Source organism: Anomaloglossus baeobatrachus, chromosome 2, assembly GCF_048569485.1.
Source record: "Anomaloglossus baeobatrachus isolate aAnoBae1 chromosome 2, aAnoBae1.hap1, whole genome shotgun sequence".
Classification (NCBI taxonomy): domain Eukaryota; kingdom Metazoa; phylum Chordata; class Amphibia; order Anura; family Aromobatidae; genus Anomaloglossus; species Anomaloglossus baeobatrachus.
The window spans coordinates 220028091-220044813 of NC_134354.1; the positions used below are offsets into that span (position 1 = coordinate 220028091).

General features: G+C 45.2%; 1 protein-coding gene across 3 annotated transcripts in view; it reads left to right on the plus strand.

Annotated features, from left to right (window-relative positions):
- Positions 1-16723, plus strand: part of SYCP1 (synaptonemal complex protein 1) — an 811750-nt gene that overhangs the window by 464273 nt on the left and 330754 nt on the right. For all 3 annotated transcript variants that reach the window (XM_075335624.1, XM_075335625.1, XM_075335626.1), the window contains one exon: positions 13627-13735. In XM_075335624.1, the coding sequence (XP_075191739.1) occupies positions 13627-13735 (109 nt within the window). The remainder of the gene's footprint in view (positions 1-13626; positions 13736-16723) is intronic.

Genomic DNA, 16723 nt, shown 5'->3' on the forward strand with positions numbered 1-16723 from the left:
CTCACATACCCCCCCCCTCAGTTCAAGCGAGTGGGGTTGAACTCCTGCCATCAAACACGGGCCGCGGGACAAGGCATCGGCGTTGCCCTGCAACCTACCGGCCCGGTGTTCAACCGTAAACCGGAAGTTCTGCAGAGAAAGGAACCACCGGGTAACCCGGGCATTCCGTTCCTTGGCGGACCTCATCCAGACCAGTGGAGAGTGATCCGTCACCAAGCGAAACTGCCGTCCCAGCAGGTAATAGCGTAGGGACTCCAAGGCCCACTTAATCGCCAGGCACTCCTTCTCCACTACGCTATAATTCCGCTCGGGAGGGGTGAGCTTCCTACTTAAGAAGGTGACGGGGTGTTCCTCCCCCTGAACCACCTGAGACAGCACTGCCCCCAGGCCGACCTCCGAGGCGTCAGTCTGTACTATGAACTCCTTCCGGAAATCAGGGTTTACAAGAACGGGCTGTCCGCACAGGACCCCCTTCAGGGCCTGGAAGGAGTCCTCGGCCTGCGGAGTCCAGCGCACCATGACGGACTTCTTGCCTTTGAGAAGGTCCGTCAAGGGGGCTGATAGTCCCGCAAAATCTTTTACAAACCTCCTGTAGTACCCCACGATACCCAGGAAGGCCCTAACCTGCTTCGTGGTCAGGGGTCTAGGCCACTTCTGGATCGCCTCAACCTTGTTAACTTGGGGCTTAATCACTCCTTGGCCTATTACGTAGCCCAAGTAGCGGGCTTCCGTGAGTCCCAACGCACATTTCTTGGGATTGGCTGTCAATCCGGCTGTTCGAAGCGCGTCCACCACCGCTTGTACCTGTTCCAAGTGGGTCTGCCAATCGGAGCTGTAAATAATGATGTCATCAAGGTACGCTGAGGCATACGCCTGGTGGGGTTCCAGCACTAAGTCCATCAACCTCTGGAACGTGGCCGGAGCGCCATGTAACCCAAAAGGCAAGACAACATAGTGGAAGAGACCCTCCGGCGTAACAAAAGCGGTTTTCTCCTTGGCGGACTCCGTTAGTGGCACCTGCCAGTACCCCTTGGTCAGGTCGAGCGTGGTAAAATATCGCGCCTGTCCCAGCCTATCAATCAGCTCATCCACCCGGGGCATGGGGTAGAGATCGAACTTAGATATTTCGTTCAATCTCCTAAAGTCATTGCAGAACCTTAAGGAGCCATCGGGTTTTGGTATTAGGACAATCGGACTAGCCCATTCACTCCGGGATTTTTCGATGACCCCCAGGCGTAACATTGTCTTTACTTCCTCCGATATGGCTTGTCGTCGAGCCTCCGGTACTCGGTATGACTTCAGGCGTACCTTCAGGTGGGGCTCGGTGACAATATCATGTCGTATCAGACTGGTCCTACCGGGCAGCTCGGAGAAGACATCGGGGTTCTGCTGAACCAACCGTCTGGCCTCTCGCCTCTGTGTCTTGGTGAGGGCTCCTCCAATCCTTACTTCCGGTTCGTCCTCTCCGGAGGTCGCTGGAGCCGGATGTGAACGACCCGAAGAGGAGGGAGGTGGGGAAAAAACAGCCATCAGGCTTTCCCGTTCCTGCCAAGGTTTTAATAGGTTGACATGGTATATTTGTTCAGGTTTCCGCCTACCGGGCTGCAATACTTTATAGTTAACCACCCCGACTCTTTCCTTTATCTCGTAGGGGCCTTGCCACTGAGCCAGGAATTTACTCTCCGCCGTGGGAATCAATACCAACACCCGATCCCCGGGATTAAAGGTCCGCACGGTGGCTTGTCTATTGTAGCGGCCGCTTTGCGCGGCCTGAGCCTCCTGTAAATGCTCCTTCACAATTGGCATGACCGCACTTATGCGGTTCTGCATACCCAAAATGTGTTCAATCACACTTTTATGGGGGGTGGGCTCCTGCTCCCAGGTTTCTTTTGCCAGGTCCAACAATCCCCGGGGATGTCGCCCGTATAACAATTCAAAAGGCGAAAACCCCGTGGATGCCTGTGGCACCTCTCGTATGGCAAACATCAAATAGGGAAGCATCATATCCCAGTCTTTCCCGTCTTTGGAAATCACCCTTTTGAGCATGGTTTTCAGGGTTTTATTGAATCGTTCCACTAAACCATCCGTCTGAGGATGATACACAGACGTACGCAACTGCTTGATCTGGAGTAGCCGGCATAGCTCTTTGGTCACTTTAGACATGAATGGGGTCCCCTCGTCAGATAGGGTGACAATACCTCAGCCCACTGCGGGGTCGGCAGCTTTTCCCGTTCGGCCACCCGTTCAAACACCGCCAGGAACGCTTCCACATCATCACCCGGGGTCATCTTTTGCAACGCTTGTCTCACCGCTTTCCGGACGCTGCCGTCGTCACCCGGTCCCGGGGTTGTTGCTGCCGGTCCGGCACGGATCGACTTGGCCAGGAGAACCATCTGTTCTAGGTGCCTTTTTTCCTGCAATTGCAAGGCTTGCTGCTGACGTGCATTAGCCTGAGCCAAATGCTTTATTATGTCCTCCATGGCGTCGCCGGGTTTGGGCTGTAGTATAGCCGCTCAAATCCAGGACATGCGCAGCTGGGTCACCAGGGATGGATGCTACACCTCACCGGCTGTCATGCCCGCCGATTCTCCACCATATGTGAGGTAGCGTCGTCGGCTGCGCTGCAGAAGACACGGGATCCAGGCACCAAGGTTCACAGCACACGGTTTATTCCAAAGAAAAAGTCCACAATAGTACATATGTGCCTTTCCGGCAGAGAACTCAGGGAGATGTGATCACTCCCTCACACCCGGCACACCTGCCCTCCTTCCTGTTTCCATTTAACCCTTCCTTAAGCCTGTAGGGAAACAGCATTAACCCTGTAGTGGATTTACTTCCTATCATGGAGTGAGCACAACCGGGGCGAGACATACCGGCCGTCATAGATAACCCCGGTCACAGTCTCACAATATATATATATATACATATATATATGTGTATGTATATATATATATATGTGTGTGTATATATATGTGTGTGTGTGTATATATATATATATATATATATATATATATATATATATATATATATATATATATATATATATATATACAGTATATAAATACACATGTACATATATACATGTGCGTCAAAGAGAATCTTTGTCTGTGAGGAAAAAAATCTTATAAATCAGAAAAAAAACAATAAGAATAATGTAATTTTTATGTGTGTAGAATGATCAAACATAATTTTAAGATAAATTCAAGAAATATGTCTATGAAAAATGTATCATGTTTACTAGGGAAGAGGGGGAGGGGAATGTGTGAAGAGTTTAGAATATATATTGGAACGAAAAACTGCATTGTGAATATGCATACAAATCAAAAAACTCCCTGGAAAAAATGCGTATGATAAATGTCACATTATATAACTTAAGTCCGAGTGATAATTTAAACCTTTTGGCTGTCTTGAATCAAGTCGCAGAATCCATTTCGCTTCAGCATGTAGCAAAGCCAGGAACCAGTCCCCACCTCTTGAAAGTTTGCTCACATGCTCAATACCTGTGATTCTTAGAGAAGAGAAATCGCCGTTATGCTGCTCCTGGAAATGTTTTGTAAGCCCCAAGTAGACTGTTTTTTCTTGTTACCACTTAGATCATGTACTGCCAGTATTGATGTTGAGTTAATATGTTCTGAGATCCTCTTTCTTAGTGGTCTAGATGTACAACCTATGTAATCTTTATTACACATTATACAGGTGGCTTTATAAATAACACGAGTCGTGGAACAGTTGATAAATGTAGAGATTCTATGCATACTCCCATATTCAATGGGGAAAGTCTGAGTTTTTTACATATATTTACCATACATAGATGGCAGCGCTGCGATCCACATTTGTAAGAGAACCTTTTACTAACATAGTGAAGACAGTAGCACCGTTAATCCTGTCAAAAAACTCAAAGATGAAGGGATAATGGTCTTTTAGAGTGATTTTATTCAAGCCCTGATAGTCTTTTCACCGTTTCAGAGATACAGCCTTTTTAACAAAGAAGAAACCTGCTTCGGCTGAGGATGAAAATTTTCATATACCGTAAATCCTTTCTCCAGGTTCACTTTAATGTAAGCTGACATTGCTTCAGTCTCTGGGAGAGAGAGAGAATAAACTCTCCCTCTGAGTGCATCCATGCATGGAAGAAGGGGAATATTGTAGTCCTACAGGTGATGAAGGGGTAGTGTCTCTGCTTTCTGCTTGGAGAAAAAGTCTGTGAAGTCCTGATAGGGCGCAGGCAAATTGAAGTCAGTAAATGCTAAACAGAGTTTCACAAAATGTAGCTGAGGTATTGTTTTGAGGCAATTATGAAAACAAGATGAACCCCACTAGCTAATTTGGTTAGTCGAGCAGTCATTGATCAGAGCATGAAGCCATAGCCATGGAAATCCCAAAAGCATGAGGCATTATATACGTTAGGGACCCACTCGGAGGTTTGCTGTGCTGTGGCAGTGGACTTCATACTGTCTAATCAGATTGTTAAACCAAAAACCTAATTTTCTGTTATTTAATTTTTGCGTAACAGCATTAAATTAAAGGGAACCTGTCATCAGAAATTTAGCTATAAAGCTAAAAGTTCCCCCCTCTGCAGCTCCTGGGCTGCATTCTAGGAAGCTTCCTATAGTTTTTTTGGCACCTTTTATACCAAAATAAACACTTTGTAAACTGGTACCTTTTCGTATGCAAATTTCTAAAATCTTCCATGGGGGCGGGCTGCCTGGGGTCCGTTGCTGTCCTCCTGCAGATTTACGCCGCCCCCGAACGCTGAATTTCAAAAGCTTAGGACGCCGCCCCTGGGTGCCCGTGGTCCCGCGCATGCGCTGTTCCACTGTAGCGGTGCCGTGCACTGCGTGCACGTGTGACCACTAGTGACGCTTTGCGCAGGCACGAGGTTATGGGCGGCGCTGTGAGCAGGGCCGGCTCCAGGTTTTTGTGGGCCCCGGGCGGAAGAGTCCCAGTGGGCCCCATCCACACACAGACACCGATACGAACATATACATATTTAAAGACAAACTCACAAAAATACATATAAACAGACAAATATATACAGTCATATACACTTACAGACACACACACACACACACAAGTCTGCTGCATACAGACAGACACACACAACTCTGCTACATACAAACACATACAGCTCTGCTACATACAGACAAACACACACACAAACTCTGCTACATACAGACAAACACATACAACTCTGCTACATACAGACAAACACATACAACTCTGCTACATACAGACAAACACATACAAGTCTGCTACATACAGACAAACACATACAAGTCTGCTACATACAGACAAACACATACAACTCTGCTACATACAGACAAACACATACAACTCTGCTACATACAGACAAACACATACAACTCTGCTACATACAGACAAACACATACAACTCTGCTACATACAGACAAACACATACAACTCTGCTACATACAGACAAACACATACAACTCTGCTACATACAGACAAACACATACAACTCTGCTACATACAGACAAACACATACAACTCTGCTACATACAAACACACACAACTCTGCTACATTCAGACAAATGCACACAACTCTGCTACATTCAGACAAACACAACTCTGCTACATACAGACAAACACATACAACTCTGCTACATACAGACAAACACATACAACTCTGCTACATAGAAACACATACAACTCTGCTACATACAGACAAACACATACAACTCTGCTACATACAAACACATACAACTCTGCTACATACAGACAAACACATACAACTCTGCTACATACAAACACATACAACTCTGCTACATACAGACAAACACATACAACTCTGCTACATACAGACAAACACACACAACTCTGCTACATACAGACAAACACATACAACTCTGCTACATACAAACACATACAACTCTGCTACATACAGACAAACACATACAACTCTGCTACATACAGACAAACACATACAACTCTGCTACATACAGACAAACACACACAACTCTGCTACATACAGACAAACACATACAACTCTGCTACATACAGACAAACACATACAACTCTGCTACATACAGACAAACACATACAACTCTGCTACATACAGACAAACACACACAACTCTGCTACATACAGACAAACACATACAACTCTGCTACATACAAACACATACAACTCTGCTACATACAGACAAACACATACAACTCTGCTACATACAGACAAACACATACAACTCTGCTACATACAGACAAACACATACAACTCTGCTACATACAAACACATACAACTCTGCTACATACAGACAAACACATACAACTCTGCTACATACAGACAAACACATACAACTCTGCTACATACAGACAAACACATACAACTCTGCTACATACAAACACATACAACTCTGCTACATACAAACACATACAACTCTGCTACATACAGACAAACACATACAACTCTGCTACATGCAGACAAACACATACAACTCTGCTACATACAGACAAACACAACTCTGCTACATACAGACAAACACATACAACTCTGCTACATACAAACACATACAACTCTGCTACATACAAACACATACAACTCTGCTACATACAGACAAACACATACAACTCTGCTACATGCAGACAAACACATACAACTCTGCTACATACAGACAAACACATACAACTCTGCTACATACAGACAAACACATACAACTCTGCTACATGCAGACAAACACATACAACTCTGCTACATACAGACAAACACATACAACTCTGCTACATACAGACAAACACATACAACTCTGCTACATACAAACACATACAACTCTGCTACATACAAACACATACAACTCTGCTACATACAGACAAACACATACAACTCTGCTACATGCAGACAAACACATACAACTCTGCTACATACAGACAAACACATACAACTCTGCTACATACAGACAAACACATACAACTCTGCTACATGCAGACAAACACATACAACTCTGCTACATACAGACAAACACATACAACTCTGCTACATACAGACAAACACATACAACTCTGCTACATACAAACACATACAACTCTGCTACATACAAACACATACAACTCTGCTACATACAGACAAACACATACAACTCTGCTACATGCAGACAAACACATACAACTCTGCTACATACAGACAAACACATACAACTCTGCTACATACAGACAAACACATACAACTCTGCTACATTCAGACAAACACATACAACTCTGCTACATTCAGACAAATGCACACAACTCTGCTGCTCTGTGGGGCCCACACCCGCGGCTTGGCGGGGACAGCACCAGCGGCACTGGCAGCACCCGTGGCTCGGCAGGGCCCACACCCGCGGCTCGGCAGGGCCCACACCCGCGGCTCGGCGGGGCCCACACCCGCGGCTCGGCGGGGCCCACACCCGCGGAATCGGCGGGTGGGGGCATTGGCAGGGGCCAGGGCATACATCCAGGGGGTAGAAGCAGCTCACCGGGGCCTATAATGGGGAGGCGGGGAGGGCACTTACCCGATTAGGTCACGGTGGAGAGGGGGCCCACACAGCGCCGGACAGAAGCTCGCCTCCTTCATCTGTGGGACTGAGAAGGCGGTAGCTCCGCCCACAGATGAAATTCAAACGAGGATGTCTGCGCGCCTTAAAGTGACGGCGCCGCAGATTGCTGCCGAGGACTGCGGTCCCCGGAACTCGGCCGGGGACCGCAGAACTGTAAAGGCGAGTGGGCCCCGGCCAAGGGACAGGAGAACTGACGAGGCCGAGTGGGCCCCCCCGGCTCTCCAGGGCCCCGGCATTTGCCCGGGTTTGCCGGGTGCTGACGCCGGCCCTGGCTGTGAGTGTCATCAGTAAGTGCCGCCCATAACCTCGTGACCGCACTTTCCCCTATGACTCCAGCGTTATGCGCAAGCGCTCGCTGGCCTGATGCCCGGAAGTCCCCTCCTTCCCATCTATTTCCTGCTGCTGAGCAGGATGGGAAGGAGGGGACGTCCGGGCATCAGGCCAGCGAGCGCTTGCGCATAACGCTGGAGTCATAGGGGAAAGTGCGGTCACGAGGTTATGGGCGGCACTTACTGATGACACTCACAGCGCCGCCCATAACCTCGTGCCCGCGCAAAGCGTCACTAGCGGTCACACGTGCACGCAGTGCACGGCACCGCTACAGTGGAACAGCGCATGCGCGGGACCACGGGCACCCAGGGGCGGCGTCCTGAGCTTTTGAAATTCAGCGTTCGGGGGCGGCGTAAATCTGCAGGAGGACAGCAACGGACCCTAGGCAGCCCGCCCCCATGGAAGATTTTAGAAATTTGCATACGAAAAGGTACCAGTTTACAAAGTGTTTATTTTGGTATAAAAGGTGCCAAAAAAACTATAGGAAGCTTCCTAGAATGCAGCCCAGGAGCTGCAGAGGGGGGAACTTTTAGCTTTATAGCTAAATTTCTGATGACAGGTTCCCTTTAAAGTATGATTTTTGAAGGAGCGGTTCCTGTCTAATTCTCCAGTTGTGTCCAAAAGCATTAGTGCATCAGAGAATGGCAAAATTAAAAAAGAAATTTCCTTAAAGTGTAGTGCACCAATCTAAATAGTTACCTTCTCTGACTGGAATTGTTGTGACCTTGTGAAATTGCAGAGCTATTTGTGGAGATTAGCTTTAGATGCGTCTGCAAAACAGGAGTTTTCACTTTTTTGCCAAAGAAAAGTCCATAAAATACTCCTCCAGAATCAACGAATGCTTATCTTGTAAACACACAGGAAACGAAAGAAAGAGACCTAAGCATGAATAATTTCTCTTTAGTGGAGGATAGAGTTAACACAAGGGGGATACCCCCTCTCACCTTGGGGCTGAAGTTTCCCAGTTTGGCCTTCAGTTTGGAACAGTCTGTGCAAGAATGATCCCATTTACAACAATATAAACAAAATCCTTGTGAAAGTCAATGGCATCTTATGGCTGGTGACAATCTCTTCCAACTGATTTGCACAGGTTCAGTTGAGGACAGTCTGGGAGGAGATTTTGAAGATGATTTTGGAGGAAAGACATGAGAATCTAGAGTGTTTTTCCGTAGATAGCTCTTTAAAATGTAAGTACACATGAATAACAAGAGAAATTAAATCGTTAAGTAATGGAGGCAAATCTCTACCTGCAAGCTTATCCTTGACACAACTGGACATGCCAGCATAAAAGACAGCAATGAGAGGAGAAACACGGTGGAAGTAATATTGTGCAAAGCAATAGTTATTTGACAATCTTAATAGCATATAATTAATAAAGACTAGTACAGTGACTAGTGCTTACACCTGTTGCAACTGTATAATAATACAAAATAGTACAAAGTAGCAGGTGGTATTATTGGACTTAAGTAAAGTGCAAAGCATAGTGTCTGATAGCATAATATATTGGCCAGACAATTTATTACCCTTAAAGAGAGGCACAGGTGAGCCAATAGGCACAACCCGCAACAACCCCACCACATGACGCTGCCACCCCCATGTTTCACAGTTGGGATGGTGTTCTTAGGCTTCAAAACTTCTCCCTTTTTTCTCCAAACATTACAATGGTCATTATGGCCAAACAGTTAAATTTTAGTTTCGTCAGACCATGAGGCATGTCTTCAAAAATTGTCTTTGTTCCTGTGAGCAGTTGCAATCATTAATCTGGCTTTTTTATGTTTCTTTTGGAATAATGGCTTCTTCCTGGCAGAGTAGCCTTTCAGCCCATGATACAGTACTTCTTTCACTCTGGATAATGACACAATCTTACCAGCTTCCGCCAGCATCTTCACAAGGTCTTTTGCTTTTGTTCTTGGGTTGATATGCACATGTCAGACAAAAGCACGTTCATCTCTGGTACACAGAAACCGTCTCCTTCCTGAGTGTTATGATGACTAGAGATTCTCATTTTGTTTGTACTTACATATAATTGTTTGTACAGATGAATGAGGCACCTTCAGATGTCTGGAAATTGCACCCAAGGTTGAACCAGACTTGTGCAAGTCCACACTTCTCTTCCTGATATCTTGGCTGATTTCTTTTGACTTTCCCATGATGCTACAAAAAGATGCAGTATGTTTCAGATGTGCATTAAATTCATCCACAGGTGTGTCTCTAATTAACTTAGATGTTGCCAATAAACCTATAAGAAGCTTCCAAGGACGTGACATCATCATGTGGGCTGTCCCATATTGTTTAAAAGCATAGTACTCTTAGTGTATGCAAACTTTTGACTTTGCAGAAAGTAATAAAAATATCTTTAAACATTCTTGTGACAACCTGGACTCTGTCAGTGCTTAGCACGGGTTAAATTTCTTAAAATTCAGCCAGACATGAAGATAGTTTGTTTATAGACGGGGGATAAGCCCTCATTGTTTTTACAAGACTCTAGTTGACTCATGTAATTGCCTTGGCTAACGAAGGCCAGACACACAGATAAATCAATTATGCGAACTTTCCATTGTATTATTAAGTGAATTGCTAGATGTGATATAACTTACCTGTCTCACCCTTATCTCTGGATATTTGAATATGGCTTGAAATCTAGCCAATAAGAGCCCAGTCTTTTCCACCAATCGTAAAGACCCCAATGGTCTGAATGGAGAGCCCAGGGGTATATGAAGGAGGACTGTCCATTGCACAGGGAGAGTCTTGCTACATGCTACCAATCTTGGACCTGCGGATCCGATTGGAGTACTGTGTTTGCATGGGTTTCCTCCGGGTACTCTGGTTTCCTCTCATACTCCCAAGACATACCCCATTTGTGGCTGTATACTGCTTAACCACATTGTGAGACGTGCAAGGGAAGAAGCACTATTTGACTCTTGGAGCACATATTTTCCTAGAATATTTTGCATGTTCCATATACAGAGCCCCTAAGTGCCAGAAGAGCAGAATCCATCCAAGTGACCCCATTTTGTAACTTACAACCTTCTGGGAATTTGTCAACAGATGTAGTGATGATTTTGACTCCATGGGTGTTTTTCAGAAACAAACAACAATGGATATTGCTGAATGAAAATTGCAAATCTGCCATTGTAGTGCCCAGTACATTGTAGTGCCCAGTAAATTGTATCCAGCTTGTGCTTCCAGAGATACACCCTGTAAGAAGGCGATCGGCTACATTGTTATTGACTGGTATGTACCACAGAAATGGTGTGAACCTAGAAGTTTGTGCTGATACTTGTAATACCACATACTGTATGTTTTCTATAGTATTCTTAGGGCTAGGTTCATGGGTGGCTGGAGAGGTGGGTGGAACTGACCATCCACATACCCCCACCTATGGGTGTGTGTCTGACATGTGTCTTAGGTTGTTTGGCACATGGCAGATCAGAGTGTGAGACAGTGTGTGTGAGAAGTACTATATGAGGAGATGCCTCTGAGAGAGACGAGAGGCTATGAAACTCATAAAGGTTGGAGCCTCTGGAAGGAACCCAGCTGAGGGAAGTGTGGTGTGGGCTGGCTTCAACCGTCTGGAGGTGAGTGAGTGGAGGCTGTGGGCGCTCCACTCGGATACTAGAGTTATCCAAACCTAAGTAGGAGTGCAGCGGCGAATACGGATCAGAAATCCAAGTATCTGAAGAACAACTTCTGTGAGAGAAAAGAAGCTGCTGGACTCAGAATAGAGGCACAGAAATCTCTCTGAGTGTAATGTACTGGTATCCATGTGTGTGATATCTTTGGAGGAATGGTTTAATAAACCGTTTAGAACTGTGTTTTCCTTTGCTACCTCGCATCGCAGCAAAGTGATTGTACAGTGTGAACAGTGTGTAACATCACAACCCCTTAAGATTAAAGGGCTATTCCCATCTCTTAGATGCTAATCTAATATGTAGTAGGTGTAATAATATTAGCAAATATCTCCAATTAGAAATGTAGTATAGTTCTCCTGATATAGCCATGTCTCTTACCTGATGTGCAGGACATTTCAGCTTGGATATTCATAGTTACAACCACGAGCAACTAACTAACTGCCACTATATGAGTGGACATAACCATGAATAGCTAAGCTGCAATGCCCTGCTCACGAGGTAAGAGACATGGTTATACCGTATCATTAGAACTATACTACAACTGGAGGTATTTGCTAAAATTATTATTATTATTATTATTATTATTATTACACTTAATACATATTGGGATAGGATCCTGTAGATGGGAATGACTTTTTAAGCAGGCTCTCCTCACTACAGTAATGCCAAACATGTGGATGCTAAATGTGGTCTAGTCACACTGTGGGGCTCAGAAGGGAGGTGAGCATTTGGATTTGGGAGTGCAGAATTAGAAGGATTTATTTTGGGTGGGGAGCCATAGCACTATTCCAGTGCCTTTGTATTACCAGTAATGAAGAAAAACCCTATATTTCCATTGACAGATGAGGGACCTGAGTAGGGACTTTTTATTTTTTTTGTGGATCGAGTTGAAGCTTTTATTGAGAACATTTTACATAACGTTTTGGATCACATTTGCGCTCCACACTGAGCACTTCTATCAGGGTTTCCATCTGAATCTCTGAATGATGTTATTCAGATGACACCCCAAGGGTTCCATTCACTATAATGAGACAGCAGCATTACTTTGGTTTCTGTTTGTCCTTTGTTCAGCGGTGTCCTTTTCAGAAGTGCACAAAATTGTGGGTGACCGCGCTTTTATGAACGCTTAAGAAGACTGTCACAGCCGGATCATAGGCCAGAAAGAGTCCAAAAGGACTCTCTCTGCCTCATTATAGGGAATCTTCAGTTGGAGGTTCTGTCTCAAACATGTATTTCAGAGATTTATATGTAAGTGGTCAACATAGATAGCAGGATAAATGTAAGCTGAGGCATACTGCAGTCTTTTGGAGGCAGAATAAATAAATTAACAGCAGGTCAAGAATTGGTTTTATTTCTATTCTGTATACCATTCACTGTGCTGTATAAGTGCTTAGATTACTTTATTCATCAGGTTAGTGCGATCACAGCGATACCAGATTTATATTGGCGCCAAATTTTGAGAGCTATAATTTTTCTACATTTCTGCCAGCAATGTCATGTGAGGGCTTGTTTTTTTGCAGGATGACTTGATGTTTTTATTTGTACCATTGTACCATTTTCGGGCACATAATATTTTTGGATCAATTTTTATTCCGGTATTTGGGAGGTAGACTGAACTTGAAACAGCAATTCTGTGTTTTTTTATTTTTTTGGGGTTTTTTTTTATATCGTTCTCCATGTGGTAAAAGTAATGACAGCTTCATTCTTCTGGTCAGTACTATTAGAGCGATACCGCATTTATATACATTTTTATGTTTAGTTGCTTTTACACAATAAAAACTATTTTATTGAAGAAAGAATTGTTTTTGCATTGTTAAATTCTGAGAAAAATAGCTGTTAAATTTTTCATGGCTGGGCTAATCATTTAAATAGACCTTTCCACATCTTTGTTTTACTTCAATCTCCACTCTCACCTCTTCTTTGACATCTCTGCCTTCATAGAGCCACAGAAGTGAAGAGATAAAAAGCAGGTCCTGCCATGATGCACCGAGCGCCAGTACTTACATTTCAACAGTTATTCTGTACTGCCAGAGACCCTTTAATGTCTTTCAATTATTATACCAAAGCATTATCTGTTTTTATTTTAAATTCTTTAAAATTTGTGTTTTCAATTAACAGCAAAATGTATACAAACCTTAAAAAAGCAAATGAAAACATTGTCACTGAAAAAGAAGAAATATCTAGAAAGACTGAAGAAGGCATAACACATATTCAAAAAGATTTAAAGGTTGGTATACCATGGAAATCAGTAATACAATATAGAGTTATTCCAACTAAAATTATGCACTGAGTGAAAAAAGGATACATACAGTAGATACAAGTGTTAAAGGTGTTGTCCGGTGACAACAAGTTATCACTACACTAGCAGTGTACATGCCCGACTTCTGTGCCATCCATTTATTGTGGGGCTCCCAAGTAGAGATGAGCGAACCGGTCGCGGTTCGGCTCGAGCTCGGTTCGCCGAACCGAGGTCTGGTTCGTGTTCGGTTCGGCAAACCGGTTCGGAGAACCACTCGAACCGCATAGGAAACAATGGGAGGCAATCACAAACACATAAAAACACCTAGAAAACACCCTCAAAGGTGTCCAAAAGGTGACAAACAACTCACAACACAAACACATGGGAAAGTGACAAGGACATATACTCATGCGAAAACAAAAGAGCTGGACAAGGAAAAAGAGGAGGAGACACAGATATATGAGTATATGCAAGGGAACATCGATGCCATTACTGTGCAACTTGAGCCCTGCTCATTTTAGGCTTCCAATCTGGATAAATTGCCTGAGCTCACCACGTACGCCTTGGGGATCTTGTCGTGTCCCGCAGCCAGCGTTCTCTCAGAATGTGTCCTCAGTGCTGCTGGGGGTGTGCTGACAGATAAGCACATGCGTCTGTCCACTGACAATGTGGACAGACTAACGTTCACCAAGATGAACAAGTCATGGCTCTCAGAGGACTTTTCTTCCCCTGGGTCAGCCAGGGGAGGCGAAAGGCACTCGTATTTTTGAGAGTGCTTCATGCAAAGCATCTTTTTCATCTTGAAAATGGGGGTCAACTGATGCCAGTCAAGTGGGGTGTGTGTGGCACAAAATAGTGGAAACGAGGGAGACTGTGGTTGGAGTCCCCTCGCTTTTGAAAAAAGAACCAAGATGAACAAGTGATGGCTCTCAGAGGACTTTTCTTCCCATGGGTCAGCCAGGGGAGGCGAAAGGCACGCGTATTTTTGAGATTGCTTCATGCAAAGCATCTTTTCATCTTGAAAAGGGGGATCAACTGATGCCAGTCAAGTGGGGCGTGTGTGGCCCAATTAGTGGAAACGAGGGAGACTGTGGTTGGAGTCCCCTTGCTGTGTTTTACATGCTTTTAGAAGCGCATGACATGGCTTAGAGGTTGACTTTCAGCATCTGCAAACTGTTGGCTACCAAAATGCTGCCTTTCCAACCTTTTTAACCGAAAATTTTCGAGACCTTATGCCCATCACAGTGCCCCAAGAGCCGATGCCCAGGCACCACTCCTTCTCCAACAAAGGCGTGCACGCGCTACACCAGCATGTCGCACCAAACATCACTGCTTCTTTGAGAAGCTCTGTGTGACAGGGTGCATTTCACCACAGATACTTGGCCCAGTAAGCATGGACAGGGGCGTTACATGTCACTGACTGGGCAATGGGTTACTATTGGGAGAGATGGAGAAGGGTCTACTGTACAAGTCTTGCCGTCCCCACGAGTTGTGTCAATCCTTCCTCTGTATCTAGAAGTTAATAAACTGCTTCTGCCTCCTCAACCTCGTGTGGGTCCTCCACCTTGGCCCAAACCCTGTGTGGTCAGGCCACCCTACCTTGTAACTGCGCACAAGGAACACCACACACCTCCTTACTATGCTGGCAGCAGAGCTCAATGCCATCAGGCGGTCAAAGGTTTACTTTGAAATGTATGGGAAATGTGAGTCACACCGCTGAGAAGTTGTGGACGGTTAGCTCTGGAGACCGAGTTTCATTAATGGTTGTCTCCACTCAACCAGCAGCCAGGGAAGGCCGGGTACGACAATGATGCAAACATGGGTGCGGCCCTTCGCCGTGACAATGTGACACGCGTGCCTTGTGTGGCTCACGTGTTGAACCTGGTTGTCCAGCAATTTTTAAAGCACTATCCTGGCCTTCTGCAGAGAGCACGGTGTAACGCCTTCCTTGATCCACACACTCAGATGGGCTGTAAAGGATAGGCTAGAGGGTAGCCACTCACCAAGCAGGACCCCCAGAACCCTGAAACCCTTTAACCCCTATACAGGGATTAGGAATTACACAGGGCCCAAGGTGATCAATACCTGTGGAAGGCTGCAGTTCCAGAGAATAGTAGTCAGGCAGGGTCAAAACATTAATTGAGGAACAGGAACGAAATGGGACGGCCAGGACTTAATCAGAAAATAAGCAGAGGTGAAATGCGGATCGGCCAACAAGGTACATAAACAGCAAGCAGGAAAAGTAGTCAGGTAACAAGCACACAAAATCATAAAACTGAACTGGGGGTAAAAGTAACCAGAGGTTCATAGCTATGTCTGGCAGTGGTCTGCAGACAGGATGGGCATAAAAAAGGGTGTGGTGTCTTCCCATTGAATGTAGCTGAATGATGGTACTTCATCTGTGAGATACCCACCACCTACATTCAGCCAGAGATTCTGCATCTGTCAAGGTAATGCAGCCCAGTGGGTGAGCATACCCTGCGCCCATCTGCGCCGCTGGCATCGACACCTTTCCCATCATCAGCACTATGCATGAAAGGAACACGTTGTCACCTGGCGACCGGAGTACAAATTGACGGAGCGGACTCCGTTGGTGACTTAACAGCCGTGTGCGGCAATGATGCAAACCTGTCTGCGGGCCATCATCAGGGCAATGTGACACACGTGCCTTGTATGGCTCACGTGTTGAATCTAATTCTCCAGCAATTTTTAAAACACCATCCCGGCCTACATGGCCTTGTGCAGCGGGCACGCTCGCTATGTGCTCACTTCCATCGTTCACACACAGCAGCTCAACAACTTTCGTCGCTACAGAAGTCTTTAGGTCTGGTGGTTAAACGCCTGAAATGTGATGTGCCGACACGCAGGAATTTGAATCTGCACATGTTGCAGTGTTTGTGGTAGCACCGCCGAACCCTGCTGCAATACGTTATGACATATAGCCTCGGCTAACTTGATCCAGAGGTGATGCAGATC